Genomic DNA, 23,814 nt, shown 5'->3' on the forward strand with positions numbered 1-23,814 from the left:
ATACACGGGGGTGGGGTGGGGGGGGCATGCATAAATGTCCTCCAGTCTCTACTCAGCTCCAGTAAGTTGTCTTTCCTTTGTCATCTGGGAATTCACGGCCAGCATTGTAATTTTCCATTGTTTTTTACAGTCAGGTTTTAATGGGCAATTAAAAACTTATTTAGAAAATAAAGTGTGGAAAAAAAATATGTGCGTGGGCTACTTTGTAATAACTGTTTAAATGGTTGAGTTGAAGTACTACTGGGTTAGTGACCTGTTTCATGAGTATGTTACTATTTAGACGGAGCTTGGAGGGGAAGTAGGATGGGTGACCCGTGATGACTTCCCAGCCTCTCTGAAATCATATACCACTTGGCTGCTGCTGACTTTGCCAAAATGCCATGGTCAACTCTGCATGACCATGTTAATGGCTATAACAAATAGTTCAGAGAGCGGTTGACTTCTCTCACTGAGCAGCTATGAAAGCCTCAATGCTTTAATAAGTTACATTCTTTTCAACCATCTTAGACTTGAAGACTGGGCGTTTTCTCTTGCTTGAGCCAGCCAGCAAGAATCTTCCCTAGTTTAAGAGGATGCTCTCTTCCCAGGAACACCATTATGGGAAATTATCCAAACCACAAACCCACAAACTGATGTCAAACAAAGGATGTAATTGTAAGTATAAGGTATGGGTTCTGGCAGGTCTTGTTGGGTGAAGAACAGACTGGTTGTTAAAAAAATAAAATTTGCCCTATTTATAAGGACTCACTGAACTCTCCCCAGAAATGGCATCCTGCCTCAATTCTTCTCACATTTGATGTGACGAATTTAGCACAAGTTATAAAACCCAGAAGTTACTCCCAGAATTCAGCTGGAAAAGACAATAAAAAGCTACAGAAACTTAAAGCAATTTCAGAAATATGCAAGCGCTGCTGATGTTGATAGCCTGCGGGAGTGCTTGAAGTTCAAATGAAGTTGTAGAACTCTGCTTGTGGAGGTTTATTTAAAACAAAGCTTGGTTGAACTGTTTTCATTATCATTCTTTCCTCAGTGAATCATCAATTCAGCAAATAATTTTTGAAAGTATACTATGTACAAGGCTCTATGTTACTCTTTCTCCAATAAAATCAGTTTTGACTCTCAGCACCTCAAATACAACTATGTTATTTATGTATTGTTTAGAGTATAACACAATATGTCCAATGTATCAAAGTCTCCAGAATTAGCCTGGAAATAGCTTATATTGACCCACCCACTCCACTTAACTGTTAGTATTAAGAATGCCTTTTCATTTGTAGGCATTCTGTCCAACAAAGGAAAGAACATAAAAGATGTCTTATGTTAAGAAGTACAAAAGATAACAATATGATTTTACATTTAAATATGGAATGAGATACAGTCAGTAAAAGACCATATTTACTGAAATCGCCATTCAAAAGCAGTAAAAAGCAGCAATAAGAAAAAGGTATTTACAAGAATACAAAGATATAGATGATTTCATATTAATAGATTTTAGAGTAGCTTAGGAGCACAATATAAAACAGCAAAATTTTAAGTTATTCTTAGAAATAAAAAGCAGATATTCGTTGCCTAGGATTACCAGTAACTTAAGGAAAAAGCTTCATTAGCCTACCTTCACACACCAAATACAAAAAGTGGACATGAATTTTTGGTAAATTATGAATTTGGGGGCCTCCCCGGTGGCACAGCAGGTTGAGCACACAGCGCTGTGAAGCTGTCTGCAGCCTCTGCAGCGCAAGTTCAATTCCCAGCCTGCCAGGGAGAGTCCCACACAGTGCAGCAGACCTCTCCTGTCTGGCCCACTGCTCCCCTCAGCAGTGTAGTTTGGTCAATCTGCCTGTCCTGTTCCCCACTCTGTCAGTGGGGAATCTTCTCACCCCACACACCTCTGGCCTGTACCCCAGTTCTTATATAAAAAATAAATAAATCTTAAAAAAATTATGAATTTCTACAGAGAAAAGCTTATGGACAATTTCTTTGGGAAATAAATTCCATAGTTATTTACAAGCTAAGCTTAGATTTACTTTTTGAATGCTTTCTAACATCTATATTTTGAAATTAGAGGCAGATTTGTTGAAAGCTTAAAAAAATTGCAAAGTGGTTCATTGTTGATGAAAAAGTGCTATGTTAGGAGCTTCTGTAACTCAAAATGTTGAGTTAAAAATAACAAATAATGCTCAGCTAGAAATAAGGGATCCCATAATTCTTTGTAATGTAAATGAAATGTATTTAATAGAAGCCTTTACTGTTCTGTAGCTATGTAAGAGATTCAAAGCCACTTGCCATAAAATGTTGAGCAAAAGGACAGATATGACCAAAAATTGTCAGTATTTTTTCCTCTGTGGAATTTCAAGATGTAATTTTAAGAAAGATAAAAAAACAAAAAGCAAAACAAAACAAAACAAAACAAAAAAACACTCTTCTGTCAGTACTCAGAAAGGAACAATTTACTTGGCTTTCTGTTCTGCTGGTTTCTATTCAATTGGTAGATGTTTTTATTCTATACCTGCTGCTATTATTTGATACCCAAAGCAGTAGACTATAGGCATAGGTGCTAATTTTTCGTATTCACCAGTATTTGGTAACTTAATTTAATACAATAGATTCCAACTTTCAAATAACTGGGAGCTTTAAACTACGCAACATAAAGTCCTGGTCCCAGAGGGAACATAGAACACACCGCTTCTTTCATCAAGAAGATCCTACTTCAATAAAGTTATCTACTGAATTACACAGTGTGCTTCATGATTTACATTCTGGCACAAGCTCCTGTCCAGTAACCAACAGTTCATGGGGCGAGCAGCAGTACGTAACTCCTTCTCTAAGCACCACTTTCAATCTTTTCTTAAATAAAAAATAATAATTTTTAATTTAAACCTCATACTAAGTTTTCAAGTTAACTTTTATTTTTTTTAAACTTTCTTTTTTTTTTAAAGTTTTTTTTTTTTTTTTTTTTTTAAATTTATACAAGCACTGGGTACAGTCAGAAGCGCGGGAGGGTCAGAGAATTCACCGGAGCCAGAGCGGGGAGCAGAACAGGCAGACTGACAAAGTACACTGCTGAGGGGAGCAGCGGGCAGCAGGATAGGTCTGTGCGCCATGTGGGACCCTCGCCAGTGGTCGGGGATCAAACCGGCACTGCAGAGGCTGCGGGCAGCTTTGCAGCCCAGCACTCAACCACGGTACTACCGGGGAGGCCCACAAGTTAACTTTTTAAAAACTGGATGAAGAACAGCACATGCATATAGATGAGAAGCTATGACATCACAAGAAAAGGCATTTGAATTCTGACTTACGAGTATTAAAGACCCCGGTGACTTTGGGGCTCTGCTGGTTGCCTTTCACAGCCATAAGGGTCACTGTGTATTCAGACCCAGGCTGCAGATTCCTCAGGGGGTACTGAGTGGCCGTTGGCCCCACATTGTACTGCTTAGGCTGGCCCCCACGGGTCAGAACCAAGGTCAGTCGGTACCCGGCTATGCGGGCCCGAGGCGGAGTCCAGCTGACCATGACGGTGGAGTCGGTCTCATTGGTAAACTGGAGATTAGTGGGGGCATCCAGTTCTAGAAAATGAAGATAAAACATGCTAAGAAATAGGTGAACTTCAGAAATTATCACACAGAAGTCCTAAAGCTTGGTTGAGCTTTCTACATTTTCTCTTGGCAAGGTTAAAACTAAGTAAAAGTCAATCCTTGGAAATATTAAGCCATGAAGAATGACATAGATCTTGGCAAAGCTCTGTGTCAGTCATGAGAAATTGCTGACCCTTTTTACTTGACTTTGATCCGATGGAAAGTCTAATTTTCCAGCAGGACTTTCCCATCACAGAAATGATACTAACAGTATAGAGATGGCATTAAAAAACCCAAAACCACACACACTTAAGAACACCATGATTTACTCCGTTCTGAAACAAATAGGAGTCAAGTAAAGAGGGATGAACCTTCTAAAATGAGGGCAAGAAGAAATTACAGAAGGGGGGCTCCTATTCTTCGAAATATCAACTACAGTGTAATAAACTACAGTGTAAGCCAATGTTACCCAACCTCTATATAAATTAAAAGGTGCTTCCTTTTTCAAAATTTTTAGAACTCTTTTTACTTTCTATGAAATTATTTATTGAATTTATTGAATTTTTTAATTGCATGAATGGTCCTTTCCTGGAGAAATATTTCACATTCATATGATCATTCAGATTAGATGATAATGATAAACACAGAACTTTGGGTCCATGGCAAGACACTGGTGAGGAGTTTGAGCATTAGAAAGAATCACATCTGCTGTGAATGCCCTTAAGTATGATACATAGCAGTTTCCTGAATGATTTTAAATACTTTTCAGCTGGAATAAATGTTTAAGAGGTAGTCAGTATGATAACTGGAAGTATGGATTTTGGAGTGAAAAACAAAAACAAAAACAGTTCTGTATGGATCCAGCCTCATCGCTTTCTAGCTCTGTGTCCTCACAAGTTTGAGAACATAGAAAATAGTAAGAACTTCCTTTCTGGATCAAAATGAAGATCCAGTATGAGAATAATGCTTGTAAATAACTGAGCGGAAGGACCTGGCTCCTAATACATACAAAATGCTTTCACAATTACTATTTGTAAATAATTCTATTATAAAAACATTATGAGCCTACATTTGAAGTCTGATGTAGATCGGGTTACTTATACAAAAATGTACTCAAAATGTCAATCCAGGCTTTCATTAGCAAAAAAAAAAAAAATTAGGTTCTCTTAATTCTCTCTCCACTGGCATGTGTATTTGGGAAATAAATTACCGCTTAGCATCTGGGAACTTGTCTGAGTTGAACGTGCTTTATGTTCACAGGTTTCCTCATTGGCTGAGCGTTTTCCTATTTCTAGAGGCAAACCTGGGCATAAACCATGTGTCCCACATGCACCGCAGGCTGGAAGGGAGGGTGGGGAATTTGGGGTGGAGGTCAGAGTCAAGAGCAGGACTTACTGGTGGTCTGTTTTGCCGTCAGAGGCTTGCTCTCCCTCCCCTGGTTCACAGCGAAGACATTAAAGTGATAGGTGACCCCAGGAGTCAACCCTGTTATCTCTGCAAAGGCATTCCTGCTGATGGGCAGCCTCTGCCCGTGCTCCCCAGGAAGGTTGACGGGAATCACCTCCACGCGGTACCCGGTCACTGGGCTCTCAGGAGGTGTCCACATGATGGTGATCTTCACATCTGTCACTTCTACAAACTCTATGTCCTTGGGCGGGGGCACTGCATCTAAGAGACAAAGGCCAGTTGGTCATTTGCAATTCCTGCTGAAGTTTGTGTTTAAAAAGCCGGTTTCCTGGATGCATATGAAGGCAATTAATTCATAGCACCTCTCATTCCAGAGCAATGCTAAAGTTGTCTCTTAACCAGAGAATATTATTTGCTGCTGTTTTCACAGTTTTGTTATACTGCTTACCTTATAATAGCTGAGGCTTTAAGTATGAAAGTATGTAAGTAGATGAAGTTTCCAACATAAGCTCTCCTATAGAGAGGTTTAAAGTAAACATATGAAAAAAAAAACCTCACAATTTGACAGCAGGGGAAAAAAAGTGTTGGTTTTCATTTTATTGAATCATTTTATTAAGAGTGACAGATGAACTGACCCTGCCATTTCTGAAGGAAAATATATTTTTAATCAGGAGGGAGGTTTTGATAAGTCCCTTCAAGATTTTGGACATCTCAGTTAAACTGAGTAAATTAAGGGATTGACTAATCTGTAAGATTACTTGCCTAGAGGAACTGTTGACAGAGAAAAACCAACCTCCTACAGAGACAGTTATTCTTTTATCTGATATGTCATGTTCTACCCAGGAGGCTAATGGAAGGAAAAGAGCTCCAAGATGCTACCTTGTTAAACCCTAAGAAACAAGATAGTGGGGCGGGGGAGGTCTAAGTTACCTGTACGAGGGACGCCAGTCGTCTCCTGTTGGATGAATACGGGTGTGCTTTCCTGATCTTCCTCCACGGCGTAGATAGTGATATTATACTGAACACCAGGCTGCAGGTCGCTGAGGGTAACGGAGTTGGCGGTTTCAGGAAGATTGAGTTCTGTGCTACTACCTTCCACAGATGGTGAATACACGATCCTGTATCCTGCAGATTCATGGGAAAAAAATTAAGATACACTGTTTTATGACTCAGAAGTCTAAAAAGTGATAAATTCCCCCTTTGCTAATATTCTTTAGTATCTTACATGAATGATTCTTTTGACTCTTTAACTGTTGCCAGCTCTTTTAAGTCTTATAAGGATGGCTCAGTGCAAAGATAAAATACATTTTAAAAAAAAAAAATTATAAATTTTTACTAAGATAGTGTTGGCTTACACTGTGACTTAGGAATATAGCGTCATACCTCTCCCACAGTATATCACACTGTACCCACTGGTAACAACCCATAATCCTCCGCCATAGCCCATTGAGTCCCATCTCTTCTTTGCTCCCCACCTTCACACCCCCTTGGTCATGAAAACCTTTTTAGTAATAAACATCATCCTTAAAGACCCAAGATTTTTAGTAAATGCCTATTAGAGAAACCATGAGGTCAAAGTATTCATGCCACATGGCAATTTCTTCTGAGTTCCAGACGATGGTGACAATTAACGAACCACCTGAGTACAGACTAGCCCAGCCCTGTCCGTGTCCTTTAGGGCCTTCAGACACTGCAGTCACCTAATGAGCTAAAAAGGCAACTCAGCTACCTCTTTAAGAGTAAGTCTTAGCGTGAGGTTTTGAGAACACTTTCCCTTCTACCGTGGGAATGCTTGGCTTAGAAAAATCAGTGAGCTGGCTTTAGAGGTTGTGTGCACGTGTGTGTAAGAGGTCGATAAAATGGATTTGAAGGGAAATGATCCATAAGAAAGTAGGGCTATAAATAATCATAGTCTTCATTAATTTTTCAAACACACATCTCTACAGTAGTGTAATAAATATAAGGAAGATGTAAGTAATGTCCTGGTCCACAGGTCAGGATCTGCTCCCTCCCCACGTACAACATCAGGATTAACGTGGCAGCTAAGAAGGGACGCTCAGCTGACCTGTGATGGGTGCCTGGGGTCTGCTCCAGCGGACAACAATTGAGGTATCTTCCACTTGGTCCACAGAAGGGTCAGGTGGGGCATCAGGTGCTAACAAGGAAAGCAAGAAAGGAAGAAAACGTTGGGCGATATTGCTGTAGGCCCCTTTCAGAGACAGTAGAGATTCTTTTCACACCACATTGTACACATGTACCTGTTGTCTGGGAAGTAGACAGAATCAAATTTTGCTCTCCATTTTCAGAGATCTCGTAGACATTCACAATGTATTTTCTGCCAGGAAGCAGGTCAGGGATGCTCACAGAAGTGGCTGTGCTGGGAAGATCTTTAAAATCAACAGGAAAGGTTAGCAGTCAGAGCAAACCATTTGTCAAATAACTCCACAGTCCGTAGAAGGGTATTTGAAAAGCCATATATTTATGATGGAGAAAAAAACTAGAAGGAAATGTACTAATGGATAATCCACATTTATCAGTGCACTATGGGATAATTTTTTTCTTGTATTTTTTATTTTCCAATTGTTTTTTGAAAGAGGTATCATTTTTGTAATCCACCTCAAATTTGTAAAACTAGACCTCTGTTGTCAGAGGTGATTTCAGGCAGAGGATGATGGAGAAGTGAGGTAGGAGGGATATTCTTTTTCTTGATCTGGGTGTGCTCACTTTACAAATATTCATTGAGCTCTATGCTTACAATCAATGCACTTCTAATATCTATATTATTGCATGATAAAATTTTTAAAAGGCACTTAATCGTTAAGAATTTGAAAAGCATAAATACCAGTACTGTGTACACCCAAAACTAACATTTTACACTGCAGTCCTCACAGTGGCAATTACTTCCAGGAATAAACTACTTTTCTTGTATGAACCTGTGCCCAGGGACACACATCATACAATCCACAGAGGGACCTGGAAAATGCGAGCAGGAAACCCAGCTGAGCTCCAGAGAGAGCCAGCGAGCTTCCTTTCTCGCACATGATATATTCATTTGGAGCTGTCAACTTATGCTGAAGCTCACAGCCGCCTGCCTGGATGATGTCCCCCACAAACACGGTTTACCAGCAGTCACTCAGAATTGGCAGGACAACACACTCACTTACCGAGGTACTGGGGTTTATCACCGTCCTCGCTCAGCTCATATTCCACCCGGAATCCTGACACGGTGTCTGAAGCTGAGACCCAGGAGACCACAAAGCTGCTGGCTGTGATTTCAGTCACAGATTCAGAAGTGGCCACGACAGGAGAAAGGGGTGTGGTCTCTCCTGTCACCGTGTTGCCTAGTGAGTGCCAAAAGGAGAGAGGGTGCTTTAGCCATTGAGAAAATGGACTGCCAACACCTGCAGCCAACCGTTATTCAAAACTGGAGGTGCATCCATGGAAGAACTGAGACAAGTGCAACTCAGAGGAGTGCAGGCAGATATGAAGGTGTGTGGGCACGTACTGGTCATTGGTGTGCCGGAGGAGCTGGTGCTGGGGCCGGCAGTGGTGAAGTCAAAGCGTGTCACCTCTCTCTGGCCATACTGCTGGACACAGATGAGCTGGCCCTCATAGATCACACCAGGGGTCAGGCCTTTGATAGTGTATGAGTTCAAATGGCCTGGAATGGTGGCTTCCTTCCAACGGCCTCGAGCATTTTTCTAAAAATATAAATTACAAAAAAAAAATAAAAATACGTAAGTACTCATGAGGATGAACGGTTGTCTTCCAGGAAGAGATAATTGCTCCCTTCCAAGAAGGAGGGACCTATGCATCTCCATTCTGGAGTGAAATTTTGGAAAACTGGAATTGGACTAGGGAGTCTGTAGAAGAGTCTGTTAATATTAATAACAATTATGATAGCTAATATTCACTCATAGCTTACTATGTATGCTATGCTCAGTGCGAGTTTATGTGCATTCTTTCCTTTAATCTTCACCCTTCCCCCTACATTAATTGTATCATTGCCTTCAAGGACCTGGTGGAGGAACAGAATTGTGGGACACACTCAAGGTTATACAGTCACGGGCACTGGGCACCTTCCTTTTGCCAGATTAATTCTTTGATATCAGCAACATAATATGATGAACCAGGTTTTGCCTCTCCCAATTTTTTCACGTCTCCAGTGAAGAGATAAATTCCTTGCTGAAAACAGAACAACCTTCTAGTCCATCTTGCACTTGGTGGGATATGATTCTGTTTTCTGCCTGGCAGAAACAGCCAAAGGCATACTATTGCTTCTGGCTCAGTTCCTGGGGCTATGACATGCCAGGCTCGAATGGTCCACATTTATGACTCATTCTTGGATATGAATTACCCCATGAGAAGCGGCAAGACTGCAGATGAACAACATCAGTTTATTTAATCTTTGCTTCCAGTTTACATTTTTATATCCTGTCCAAATTCATTAATATGTCATGGATCACAACTCATTGCAATAAAATGGACAGAAAAGAAATACCCTTACTTCCAGCAAGATGTGAGCCTTTTAAGTATAAATATTCTAAGCTAATATATAAATCAAAATGCACTTTAAATGCTCAATTATTTGTAAAACGATCCAATCAGCCAGTTCCTCAATAATTCAAATACTCAAGTACCCATTTCTTTTTGTGGAATAAATGGAAGAGATCCCAGTATTCTTTAAATTCAAATTTTAACTCAGTTATACTATGGGGGGGAAATGGAAATAACTCATTATAATTAGCTCAGACTAGGTGACAAACTTTTTATTAAATATGAACTTTTCAGGTTAGCTACCATTGGAAAGGATGCAAAAATCAATTCTCAGGTGATAAACATTAAGGAAAAGCCTGAACAAATTTTTGAGTTTGAAAGAGAATTTAATGTTTGTAAATATTACAAACTGTAGCTGTAAGTTGTCAATGACTGTATTATGGCCTTGGAGAAAAGACCTGAATCAGACATCACAGTGGACCTGAAATGTTTAAATTGTTAAAAACTTCAAAGAAATTCATCACTGTCACTCTCTAAGGACTTTCCAATGAATGTATACTTTATACATCACTGTAAATGTGCCTTATTATGAGAGTGCAGAGTTAAGTTTAAAGTAAACAAAACTGGTGATGGTAGGATGAGGGGTAAGGAGATATTGGAGGGAAAATGTAAATTCCATTGACTGACATCGCCAGATACCAAGCCCTGCCCAACATACTCCAGACATGGCAAAAGAGGTGAATGGAAAAAAAGAAGCTTGAGTTTTTCCAGAAAAGTTTAAATCCCACTGCATGAACTGGTCAAATGTTTTGATTGCTAAAAACCAATAGCTGCAATTAAAAATGGTCATTTTTCTCCTATGTTTAATTTAGTGTTCCTCAAATTAAAAGCCATGACTTTTAAAGATAGAGTGGAGAGAGTAGGAGGAACTACAGCTTAATAGACCAATATCCTTCCAAGTGTGATTTCTTCAATTTCTAGATGCTGCTTCTTAGAAAATCATAAGGTTCATTCTTAAAAAAAAAAGCTATCATCCTTTCCTCTTATCATCTTCCCCCCACCTCTAAATAATTTCAGAGACTCAAAAATAAAGTCTTTAAGAAATTATCACTTTAAAATTGAACCAAGAAAAAGATACAGCTGTTTGGCTTTCAAATCATGGAAATGGTGGCAATGATTTTTCCTTTATGGGGTTACAAGACATGTGAAAATTTAGATTTTTTTCCCATACTAGGGATGAATAATTTTAAGCATTATCATTTCTATGACTCTGTTCAGGTGATTCTTTTTGACATAAAGAGCTAAATTCTGGGCCTCCCCGGTGGCGCAGCTGTTGAGCGCTGGGTTGCGAAGCTCCCCGCAACCTCTGCAGCGCTGGTTCGATCCCTGGCTGCTCCCCGGCCACCGGAGGAGGGTCCCACATGGCGCACAGACCTCTCCTGCTGCCCGCTGCTCTCCTCAGCAGTGTACTTCGTCCATCTGCCTGTTCTACTCCCTGCTCTGGCTCTGGTGAATTCTCTCACCCTCCCGCGCTTCTGACTATAACCAGTGCTTATATAAATAAATAAATAAATCTTTTAAAAAAAAAAAAAAAGAGCTAAATTCTTCTAAATACACAAAAAAGCTAAATCTATATGTCAGTTTGATTGACCACATATTGTTTGGTTATTAAACAAAAATAAATGCTAGATGAACAGCTAAACAGATCAGTTGGCTGAAAAGATGAAAATAATTTGAGAATTTGTTCGTTTCAGGAAATAGCACCCAAGATGCCCTAGTAGAATACTCACAGGTTTCCATCTAAGAATGTATTTGGTAATGTGAGAGGGTTCTGGTGCACTCCACTGGATGGGGTGAGAATTGGGTTGACCGGGGGTCTCTGTGATGATGACCTGGACAGGACCACTTGAACCTGAAAATGAAAATGTGAGATTTGGCCATCACATTTGCTTATCAGAAAACATGAGGAAAAGTAAACACTATGTGGGACTCATCTTTTATATACTGATTCTGACAATCAATGCAACTAATTCCTTTTTGTTGTTGGTAAGTGATTTATTGTCCTTCACATGAAAACTGCAAATAGAACTTGTTCACAGCAAATAAAAGAATTTAAAAAAATTATCTTAGCTTGACTTTCCCAATTTTTAAAGAATTGTGCGGAAATTATGAAACTAGCCTAACACAAATAAAGTAATTAGAGAACTCGAACTTGATTTATTTATTATACTAAGACTTTTTGAGCAAATCCTAGTTTGTGGAGGATTTCATCAAGAATGAATCTGCTATCTATTGAAGGAAACAACATTCCAAAGGCCATATGGCATGATGTAAAACAAACACATTTCTAAATGGGGTAGATCTTAGACAAATAGACAAGGTAATAATTAAAGACTCAGTTTTATTTTTCATCAGTCTAAGCATCCTATCAGTTCGGAAAAAATGTTTAATTTTATTTTTATTTGAGAAGTATACTCTAAAACCTTTCTATTGGTTGGTCAAATTATTGAGACCAAACACAATATTTTTTTAAAAGCAGTTATGAATTGAAATGATATTTTGAAATACACACTAAATTCAGTATTTCTACATCTGGACTGGGAAGACTGTAACCAATAAAATATGAAGTAGAGTTTTGGTTTCTTTTTTTTTTTAAATGCAAAATAAGGGAGGTGGGATCAATTTCTTAATAGTGTAGACTCCATTTAGGGTAGTAACGACATAGCTTGCAGACTGGAATACTGTCTTTTTTTATGTCATTCAATGCCCAACTTACTAGAAACAAAATAAAGTTGTAAAACTCTTGAAATAACCTTTCCATGAGTTTATAACTACCACCATATAATAGAAAAATTTTGCATGTTTAATAATGTGCTTCACCAGGTTATTAACAGACTTAAGTTTTTTGAAGCTCTAGGGAAAAAATATCAATTTCTAAATTTAATTATTATCTTGGTTGTTAAATTCTCTGTGAAAGCAAAATTTTCTCTAACAGAATAATCACATAACTTGAGTGTCTGTGTAGATTCAAAGTTCTAGAATAACAGACTCACTTCCACCGGGGGAATAATACAGTTGGTTGAAGACTAGCAAATATCATTTGGATCTTAAATTCACTTAGCGCATATTTCCATGTTGCATGAAAACCAACACTCACGAATAAAACTCAGTTCCCCACTTGAAACCAGTATATATATATTTCACAGGACATGATGGGAGATTTGCTTTAATCAATTGGCAGAAATCATTTCTACCTTCCTATTTGGATTACTCCTGCTCATGAAGATGCTTTCAAATGCAGATATGTTTCAAAAGACAAAAGTTGAAGCAAAATTTTAGAGATGTGGGGCCTCCCTGGTGGCGTAAGGGGTTTAAGCACTGCATGATGAAGCAATCTGCAGGCTCTGCAGCACGAGTGGCCAGCCAGGGAGCAACCCACATGGCACAGCAGACCTCTCCTGTCTCATCCGCTGCCCCCCTCAGCAGTGTATTTCGGTCAGTCTGCCTGTTCTGTTCCCCACTCTGTCTCTGCTGAATCCTCTCACCCCCCTCATTTCTGGCCTGCACCCAGCTCTTGTATGCATAAATAAATAAATCTTAAAAAAAAATTTTTTAAAGATGTGACTATTTAAAGCATTTCCATGTATATCTGCAAGTTATGGGAATGCCTTGGCAAAAGCTTGTTTAATTTCAATGCTTTAAAGAAACCCTACTTAGGTAAAGAGGCATGTGGTATATGTTTTAGTTTGGCAATCATGAATTTGAGGGAAAAATTTATGATGCCATAGAATGCACAATACCAAGAGTGATCCTTACTGTAAACCATGGGCTTAGGATGATAATGATGTGCCATTATAAGTTTACTGATTGTAACTAATGTACCCCCCTGGTGGGGAATGTTAATAATGGGGAGACTGTATGTGTTGGGCAGAGGATATATGGGAAGCCTCTCCAAGGTTTCCCTTCCCTTCAGATGATGATGTGAACCTAAGACTGCTCTTAAGAAACAGTCTTTAATTAAAAAGAGTTTATGATGGTTAAATGTCTATTAAGATTAAGTTTTAGAAAGACAATACAAATTTTACAGCCTACCATTAATTCCAATCTTGCTCCATGTGCACAAGAAGCAGATATTATAAGAGAAGGAAAGAAAAAGACAAAACTACAAAAGTTACATTTCTTTCTAAAACTTCAAGCACTGCTTTAATAACTGTTTTCAAATCTAAGTTTGTGCTATGATTCACTTTCAAGAAAACTTCTGAACATAAGTAGAATATCATACATTTTGCACATTTTTGTCCAGACTGTGTCAGCTATATTTTTTCATTTTAATTTATCTATTTTAATTATTTTTATTTAAATTAGATATTTAATTATATTAATTAATTAATTTTCCTTATTTTCAATATCAGTTAAGTTCCTATCATCATCTACTTTATGATTTCTATCATCATCTACTTTATCTATATGATTTCAAGATAGGAAATATGGAAATTCCTATATCATTTACATTATGTAGATTTAAATTTGATAGTTCTTTCAAAATTGGTTAGTTGGTAAAGCTTTTCAAATTAACCTAACTGAGCAACTATTTATCTTTGTGAAAACTCTACTCCCTCCCTTATGCAATATGATCAGACTAAGAACAAGATAGTTAAGTGAGAATATAACACAATGTCTATACTTTAAAACCAGTTTAAAATTAGTCCAACAAGAATAATTTCCAGCAACAGTGACCCTGGAGAAGTTAAACATTTATGGATTGGTGACTCCGTCCTTTTTTTCTCTATTTAGTTTGCTGAGATCTGTGCTTTCCTAGTTGCTTATTGACAAACCAAATGCTTCTTATCTTCTTTTAGTTTGAACAACTCTACCAGATCCTCTGTGGAGGAACAAACAGTGCAAGGCTCAGAGACTATCTCCTGGAATTCTGTTGTTCTTGTCTTCTTCCCACACTCTTCAAGTCCCACATTTGAGGTAAGAGCCACTGAGTAAACCAGACACACAGATAAGCTCCAAACTGAGGGGGAAATGCTAATCCCCATTCCCCTAAATTTCCTCTATGTTTAAAGGTCTCCACTGATACCCTTTTGAAAGAGTAAGAACAAGGTCAACATGTAAAATTTCAACAAAGAAGCATTCCTTCCCACCAGAAGTCATTTCATAATGTATGGACCGACTAATTTTAAAAGACAGAGAGAAACTCCCAATAAATCATTGAGGAGGAAAACATTTTATATAAATGGCTGCACTGATAACAACTATAAGCATAGAAGCTAGAGAACATTTCTTCAGAAGTTTCTATCCTTTCTTTGTATCATCAAAAAAAAACCCCAAGGAACCCAATTAAGTACTTTCTGAATTTATGATAATTCTACAACCAGATTTAAAAAAAAAACTATTAAATAAAAATTGTAAGTGGTTCCTACACCCAAAACTACCACAAAATACAATTTTAAAGCCAGGTCAAGCTGTGCTATGAGCTTAAGGCAGAGTCAGTCCCTGGCCTCCTGACAGTGTTTGAGGGTTGGGGAGAGCAGGAGCTCTTCCGAGTTTGTGGGAACAGTGTAGAATTTATGATCATAGATGATTATATTGGTATGACAAGGGATTTTAAAGATAATCAACTACAATTGCCCCATTTTAGAGATGAGGAAATTATGGGTGAAGCTGGACACATAAATCATTAATGGCATGGACAGAGTTAGAACCTGTGTCTGGGTCATCACTGTCTTTGGCCAAATTGTTCTATATCCTGGAGAGATGTAGTCAAATCAATCTTAACTTCTGTCACCAGCAGATTCTCAGACCAGAGAATCTTTCTTTTTGTTTCTCAATGGCAGCCATGTTTTAAGTCTGGAGTCAACAGAAGTCTAGGAGGGTTGACGCTCCATCAGTATTTGCTTCAAGAGCTGATGCCAAAGAATTAGTTTCATAATCAACACATCTCATGAAAATTAATCCCTCAGTTAAAATTAAATTTTCTTTCCTAAACTGAATAACGCCTACAGCTAAGCATTTTGTCCTGTGACCTGAAAAAACCTGGCAATGAACATTTGAAAAGATCTGAACTGTGTGGTCAGAGACCTAACCAAGTTACTCAACTGTTGACCCAGGATATTTTGTTCCAGACTCCAATTGATCAAATAAATGAAAATGTGGGGCACAAGGAAGGTCTAGATGAAACACTAAATGAGCACATACTTTATATCATATTTCATGTAATATCTTCATGTATTTCTCTGTTTAAGAACCATAACATAAACCCCCAACTAAATTTACTCACAGCATAGCTCACTTTATGGTTTCTATGTCCATGTATGTATGTGAGACAAAATTAGCCATTATTTTAACCTAACAGAATGTTCCATGGTGTTGTTAAGAAACAAAATTGCACACAGACACATTTCCATAACCTTCCACACTTTCTACTTGATTGTGAAAAAAGGAAAATCTTTTTATCTAGGAATTAGATTGGACAGTGATATGAGAAGGGAGGAGAATCCAATTTAGTTTGGAGATAATACTCTGATTAGATAATCAGGGTATTAATAAACAGGGAAGCTGCCCTGCTTTGATAACCAGTCCAGAGTTCTCCACTTATAGTAATAGCTGCTTACCTGGGTATGTCTGCAAGAGTTGGCAACGCCACTCCCCAATGCCACGCCCATAGCAGTAGCACTGGTACCTGACACCATGGACGAACTTCTCCCATGAGTCTCCAATTTGATAAAATGTTCGGCTTTCTGAATCTTGGCATTGGTCTAAAATGCATGCAAATAAAAGATAAGTAGCCTTGAAGACTTAAAGCTACATGTTTAATTTCTCTGTGTTAGAGAATATATTCTTAGTTTTAATAGAATTGCAACTGTCTTTATGAATCTAGGCAGTGGAAAATATATTTTGTTCATAGCTGTTGCCTTACAGGAAAATTAGTGGTAAAACAAGTACCCATTAGGAGGAATATTTCATTTTCTAAAAGGACGCTATTTCTAAATAAAACCATTAAGACTTACATTTCAGTATATATTATTCTGAATATTAATTTATAAATTAAATATTGTATTTTACCCATATTAAGGCAACTGGTTTACCATTCAGAAAGCAAGGACAAAAAACTACAATAATTTCACTTATACACATCTTCTAAGTTTGGAGGGTTTAATTTTACATGTGTATGAATGCTAGATTTTAACTATGAGTGTTTGCTGAGCAGCTTCTAAGAAACCTCTCAGGCTCCTAGCTCAGGTTTGGCAATCTCAGGTCAAACAAACTCATCTGATTAGTCTATTTTCTCAGTGAATAACCTGTCACTTTCCATAAAGGAGAATTAATGGATTACCCTAAAGCTGGTAACAGAGCTCTGTTAAGGCTCAACCCTCACTGTTTGCTCAGATCTATTATAAAGGGCAGCCAAGAAAAATATTTTGGAGGGAGGTATTTACCCACATAACCATTTGTCCATGCTATTGCAGAGTCAGCACAGGGACATTCTCTTTCATAACATGGACTATCTTTATGATTCAGAAACCAGAAATGAATTCCATTCAATGATACTACACCTACATTTGATAGCAAATTCAGCAAAGTTAGATGATTATCAATATCAAGATTAGAGAACAGCCTTTGCAAAACTCTCTGCAAGCCACAGATCCAAGACTGGGGTCAACTTCAATCACATACTATCAAATAGCTCGCCTTATTTGGAACTGGCTAACTTTTCTCAGTGTCCAAACCCACCTAGAGAAATGAGGCTACTTACCGATGGGGTCACACTTCCACCTGCCCCGGCCCTGACCAAAGCAGGTACAATTCAGCATGTGTCCCTCCTCGTGCCGCTTGTGAAATGTGTCATTCACATTGTAGGTGATGTCGTCAACAATGCACTGATCTGTTTAGGAAGCAGTGGGATGGGCAGAGCACTATTTTAAGTTTCCCAGATGAAACAGAAACTGGTTTTCAAACCATATAGTTCCTTCCACTAAATTACCAACACCTCCCATTAAAATAATTTTCTGCTGGCATAGAATCAAGATGTTTTTCAAAGTACAGTCAGTGATACAATTTTTTCCAAACAAAATTCTTTCTCTTATAAACTTGCAAATGTTCAAAAACAACGTATATATAACTAATGGATGTGTCAAAAGCACCGTCCTGTAGAAAGCCAGTTTCTGAAAAAACACAGGTCTCACAATTCAGTAAAGTTCTTGTTTAGTTGATAACATTCTTCAGATCTCTGCTTTTTATGAAAAATAGGAGGAAGACTAATCATACCAGCAGGGTATGATGATCTGATCCCTGGGGTGTGAGGGTTGAAGAGATATTTGGATTTGGGAAATAAAATACCTGTGACATTCATAGTTAGTCTAACTCTGCTCCTAAGTCTTTGAGAGATCTGAAGAGAATTACTTTCTCTCTTTGAAATAAGCTCCCTTATCTATAAGATAAGGAGTTGGTCTGTTCCCTATCTAGGGTTCTTTTGCCTCTGCAACATCACATGTAATTATTATTACTCCTGTATCCATTACCCATTGGACACCACAAAAGGAGAACAAGTTCAGCTAATGTCAACATACTGGTTATATGAACGATTTATTATTTCAGAGTTCTACCTAAATCTTACTTTTCAAATCAGCAAAATAGAAAAACTAAAATAGTTTCAATAAATCAACTCCCCTGTATATTATACCTGGGCCCAAAGGAGAAAAACTAATCTTAACAAAAGAAATTGGCCTCTCTATTACTTGTCTCCTTAAAATTGGGGTCTGGAAAGATCTTATTTTAGAAAGCAAAGTCTCTTTTCTGTACAGAAATTATCCAGTGTTTTCCAGACATGTATACAATGGCATAACTAAAAGCTAAAAGGATCAAATGATTCTGTTCTAGCCTTTGAAGTCATCTTTTTGGCTCTTTAAGTGCTTACATCCTGGGAATGTTTCAGAATCTTAGAATGGCTCCACCAGCTTTTCTGAACTGGCTGCCTAGCACATAAAGCACATCCAGCACAGTAGACTAACGGAGTAGCGTTGCACATGCTCTTAGTAAAGTGCAGTCTTCACATAAAGTTCATAAAGTCTACCTCTGTACCCTTTGTCCTCTCCAGTGTTTTCATCAGTAAGTAAGCATACCTTGGAGCTGGGAGTAGGCAACACACGTCCACTCCCCACGCCCATTCCCAATACACGTGCACTTCATCATGTGACCCATATCATGCTGTTTATCCCACTGATCTCCAATTCGGTACATGACGCCTTCGTTTGTTGTGCAGATTTCCTCGTGGGCTGTTGGGAAATGGATGAGAAATGCACACTGGATAAATGATAAATGATCACATGTTCTAAAAAGGTAAGCAATATAATCAATCCAGTTTGGTTACCCTAAGAATTCTCTCTAAAACAGTCCAAAGGCAAAGTAGGTTGCAGGGAATAACCACAGGAAGAGTTAGGAGATGTTAGACCATGGCGATACCAGCACACTTTCGCAAAGAGTTTGCACTGTTCTAGAAGTTGGCATTGGACTACTGTCTTGTAACCTTTTCTAGTTCCCATATGTACTGACTCAACAGGAAACTATGTGTATGGGTATGGAATTGCAAATGAAAGTGTGACTGACTTCTAAACTTAGCATTCTCTTTTGATGATATAAGAGAAATAAAAGGAAGCAGGTTTCTTCTTATTTCCCTTGCCTCATATTCACACTTGACAATGTATATATAGTGTATAGGTTCTTGCCTCTACAACTGGAAACCCAAATGTAATCTATGAGCTTCTGAAAATTTGGAACATTGGTTTCCCTTCTTCCATTCATACAAACTTGAAGCCCCACCCCCTTTTTTTTTTTGAAAAAGAAATTCCATACTTCCCAGAAAACATAAAGATTTGGTCATTTTTGGTATTTAAGAAGTGATGACCTTATGGTGGCTAGACCAATATCATGTAAATATTGTCAGTCTGTAACTATAGCAATCAGTTATGTACAAAATATTTTATATTTTATCTTATTCAGTTGTGTGTTCTCTAAAGAAAACAACACTGTGTAAAATTTATATTTCCAGACCTTAAAAAGTATTTTTATTTTATCAGTGTTTTTGGACATTAAGTTATGTCAATGCTATTTAAAAATATACAGTGATATAATTCTTACATATGTGGTTATATAGACATATGTGCTTATGTACATACATGTGTACACATATGCATAAATACATGTCATGTGTATGTTTATTACATAAATGTGTGCATCAATAGTTATATGCATATTATATATATATATAGAGAGAGAGAGAGAGAGATATCACAAAACTTTTTCAGCTGTCTCAAATTAAGTCTTAATGTGTGAAATAGGAGTATGTTGACTTATGGAGTAAGACTAGAGTGATACTAGTCTTAATCCATAAATGGTTATCCGAGAGCATCAACTTACCAGCCATGGGGCAGAATCCAAACTTTTGGTCGGCATCGTAGTTGAGTGTGGTTCCACACCATTTCATGTTGTCTCGTCTGCCCTCAGAGGTGCAATCAGTGTAGTTGCGGTTGTTGTATAAGAAGGGGAAGTGGCACAAGGCACCATTGGAATTTCCACCTCGAGTTTGAACCAAAACTGCCCAAAACATAAACAGGAAGAAAACAATTACAATTGAGCTTTCCAATGTATAGAAGGGAATTACTACCTAAAGTTTGAGGGAATCAAGTTATCACTCCTAGTCCAGTGAGTCTCTCTCAGTAGAGATGTCTGATAATATGGTTCTAAGTTTCCTTGGTGTTTTCACCTTCATCTTCAAAATAGATTCGGGTCCAGTGTTTGCTCTTATTTTCCCAGCCCCCCCAAATAGTAAATGATCTCTTTGAATAAAACATAGTTTTAACGAGAAGAGAAGCAAAGACACTCAGGCATCCATTTGGGGTGTTCCTCAAATCTGTGGGATCATTCAGTGATTTTAATATACAAGTATCTTTACTCACATCATAATCGGAAGTGTCAAAATTAAATGAATGGGAAGACTTTTCCCTTGGTGTCATTTCCCAAGGGGACTGGGGAACATGGAAAGATTTTTAGCTGCTATGCTGGATCCATGTCTCTTGGGTTGAGACTGAACAAAAGAAATGTTTCTTGTGGCTAGATCACTGGCAAATAAAACTAAGGCAAGAGAAACTGGTTTTCCCTGTTGGGATCCTTACCGCTATGGTCTGTACAGAAAGAATATTTCTGGTCTTGTTCATAATTGGAAGTCGTGCTGCACCAGAGATGTCCATCCTGTCGCCCTTCCGTGGTGCAGGAGTAGAAGGTCCTGCCATTGTAGGTGAATGGCAAGACACATGGCTCCCCATTTGAATTGCCACCAAAAGTCTGAGTGACGGCTGCAAGGACAACCAAAAGGATCTCAGTAAACAGAGCTGCATTCAAGTTCCACCAGCCATTGCTTATCTATAGCATCAATGAAAGCCTGAGCTTGTGCCCTCAAATGAAGAAGTTGTAGGTGTAGATGCTCATCTGATTAGTGTCAGTTAAATGGTATTACTCAGGATGTAGGTGTTTTGTGGATAGAGATAAGGTGAATTCTCCTGCTGGTTTCCTTTGTTACCTATCTCTGCTAAGAAGCCTCAGTTTCCCCATTTGTAAAGCTATATAATTAAGGATTCTGCTCAAAGGTTACTGGAGGGATACCTATATCTCTGTTGTACCATAAGAATTAATGCATAACAAGCTGGTCCAATCATTATGGAAAGCTATGTGGAGGTTCCTCAAACTACTAAAAATGGAGCTTCCATATGATCCAGCAATTCCACTCCTAGTTATCTATCCAAAGGACACAAAAACATTAATTCAAAAGGACATGTACATCCCTATGTTTACTGCAGCACTATTTACAATAGATAAGCTTTAGAAACAACCCAAATGCCCAAAAATAGATGACTGGATCAAGAAGATGTGGTATATATACACAATGGAATATTACATAGCAATCAAAAAGTATAAACTTCACAGGAACATGGATGGAGCTGGAAGGGATTATGCTCAGTGAAATAAACCAGAAAGAAAAAGAAAAATATCGAATGGTTTCACTTGTGGGAGGAATGTAGAGGAACCAAATAAGGGATCAGGGGAAAAAAGTAACTATAATAAAGTAAAAATCAAAATCAACAGGCAACTACAGATCAGAGACATTCTGTAAGGGAGGAGGAGGGAGAAGGATTGGGACAGGGTGGGAAGAGCACAAGGGACTATAGTGATGGTGCACGGGTGAAATAGTGGTGGCAATTTTATGGGGAAATCATACATTGTAAAAATACAAAAAAATATGAAGAATGATGTAATAAATATATTTTAAAAGGAAAAAAAAATTAACATATGAGGCTATTCTAGGGGAAAAGCCAAATGTACCAATTATTACTGCTTTAGTGACTTCATTTCTATAACCCAGAAGAGATGTTATTGAAAGACGTTAACATCACAAAATTCCAGAAACTTGAGACTTAAGAGTATAAAATATGGATGATTAGCTATTCAGCAAGCAACCCTCTTGTAACCACATTTTAGACAAATAAAGCTAATACAAAGAAGTTCAGTACTCACCACAGGAAAGAAAAACACAAAGATTAAGAAGATTGGAAGAAAATATATCAAATGCCAACCCAGGTTGTTATCACAGGATGATAAGATTATAAGCTTTTCTTATTTGTTTTCTTTCACATTTTTTAAAAAATGAATGTGCTACCCTCCAAAAGTTTGGGAAAAAAAAAAAGTTATGAGTACTATTTTTTTTATTTTTATTTTTTTGATGTCAAAATATCCACTCAGGATTTTTCATTTTTTTTAATTAATACTTTATTTTATATAATTCTTATATTATTTTTCATTTTTGCACAATGTATGCATTTTCATTTTGGTTATACTCCCCAATTGCACCCCCCCTTACTTTGACCCTAGTCCTTCCTCTCCCTTCCCTCCCCCCTGCTGTAGTGTGTTTCCGGTTTATAGTTGCTTGTTGATTTTGATTTTTTACTTTGTATTAATTAATCTTTTTCCTGGTCCCTTATTTAGGTTTTCTAAATTCCTGCTATGAGTGAGATCATCTGGTATTTTCCTTTTTCTTTCTGACTTATTTCGCTGAGCATGATCCCTTCTAGCTCCATCCATGTTGCTGCAAACTGCATGTGTTTATCTTTTATGTACCACATTGTGGTATATGTACCACATCTTCTTGATACAGTCATGTATTTGAGGGCATTTGAGTACTATTTTTTAAAAGAAAGTACAAACCTGTCTCCTGGCAGCTGACACCATTGCCCAGGCAAGTGCAAAGCATCTGTTTGTTTCCTTGTGTCTTCAGCCACTGCATCCCCAAAGAGTATACCACACCGCTGTCCGTGACACAGTGACCGTATGGAACTGGCTGTGGTTGAGGCTGGGGCTGGGGCTGGTAAATGGCCGTTCTGACATCTGTGATGGTACCAACTCCTAAAGGGATGAGAAAGGAAAGTCACAAAGCTGGGTAAGAACTTATCCAACAACTAACTACTTTCTGGAGTCAGAATCATAGGGTTTCCATAAGGATTATTCTGAAATCCATGTTCTTACCGACCTGGAACTGGAAAGACATTTTTTGTTCTGCATTAGTGTTTGCATTCAATCTTTATTTTCAAATCACAGACATTGTTCTGCCTCTCAACAAAGCAGACACCTTCAATAATTTCTTCCTCAAGCCAGGAAGCTCACTTCCATGCCTTTATAATCCGTCACACCTAACTTCCTTCCAGTTCACTTCTCACCAGCAACTTCCTCGTGCTAGGCCCTGTGGCACTGAGCTATTCGTCATTCCCTCATGTACCCTACGCTGTCTACCTGCTCTTCTTTTCACCTGGAGTGGCTTGCCTCGCCATGCCTCTTCTGCTAGCTCCCATAAACTCAATATATCACTTCCTGATATTGCTTTGAGAAGTCCCTGCCACTCTGCAGCTGACCTCTTGCCATCTGTGTAGCTCGGAGTGCATCCAAGGTGCCCTCGTAGCCATGTTGGATTCCCCAGAAATTGCTTCTTCTTCTTCATTTTGTTTCTCCTCAGAATTACATGAGAATTGTTATTTTTTTTCCTAAAACCAATCAATCCTCTTAAACTAGCTTTTCTTTCACAGTAAGGCAGTAGAATATGTTCACCTTTTCATTAAACATTTGGAAATTGGTTCTCTTGAAGGCCAAGTCCATGGCAGAGTAGAGTCAGAACTGATTTGGTAGACTGACTTCAGCATCTCCTTTCTTTTTAAAGATTTATTTATGCATAGAAGAACTAGGGTATAGGCCAAGGGTGCGGGGGGTGGGGGGTGAGAGGATTCACCAGAGA

At 38.2% G+C, this 23,814-nt stretch overlaps 1 protein-coding gene across 11 annotated transcripts in view; it reads right to left on the reverse strand.

The window, feature by feature from the left end:
* FN1 (fibronectin 1) overlaps positions 1-23,814 on the reverse strand; it is a gene marked incomplete at both ends in the record, with an annotated part of 67,600 nt that overhangs the window by 34,832 nt on the left and 8,954 nt on the right. For all 11 annotated transcript variants that reach the window (XM_084245753.1, XM_084245760.1, XM_084245759.1 and 8 more), the window contains 14 exons: positions 3,297-3,563; positions 4,968-5,240; positions 5,910-6,104; positions 7,045-7,134; positions 7,238-7,366; positions 8,144-8,320; positions 8,485-8,680; positions 11,267-11,388; positions 16,097-16,240; positions 17,239-17,367; positions 18,605-18,757; positions 19,899-20,075; positions 20,654-20,833; positions 22,737-22,934. In XM_084245753.1, coding sequence (XP_084101879.1) covers positions 3,297-3,563; positions 4,968-5,240; positions 5,910-6,104; positions 7,045-7,134; positions 7,238-7,366; positions 8,144-8,320; positions 8,485-8,680; positions 11,267-11,388; positions 16,097-16,240; positions 17,239-17,367; positions 18,605-18,757; positions 19,899-20,075; positions 20,654-20,833; positions 22,737-22,934 — 2,430 coding nt within the window. The remainder of the gene's footprint in view (positions 1-3,296; positions 3,564-4,967; positions 5,241-5,909; positions 6,105-7,044; positions 7,135-7,237; positions 7,367-8,143; positions 8,321-8,484; positions 8,681-11,266; positions 11,389-16,096; positions 16,241-17,238; positions 17,368-18,604; positions 18,758-19,898; positions 20,076-20,653; positions 20,834-22,736; positions 22,935-23,814) is intronic.

This window comes from Talpa europaea (genome assembly GCF_964194135.1).
Source record: "Talpa europaea genome assembly, chromosome: 1".
Lineage (NCBI taxonomy): Eukaryota > Metazoa > Chordata > Mammalia > Eulipotyphla > Talpidae > Talpa > Talpa europaea.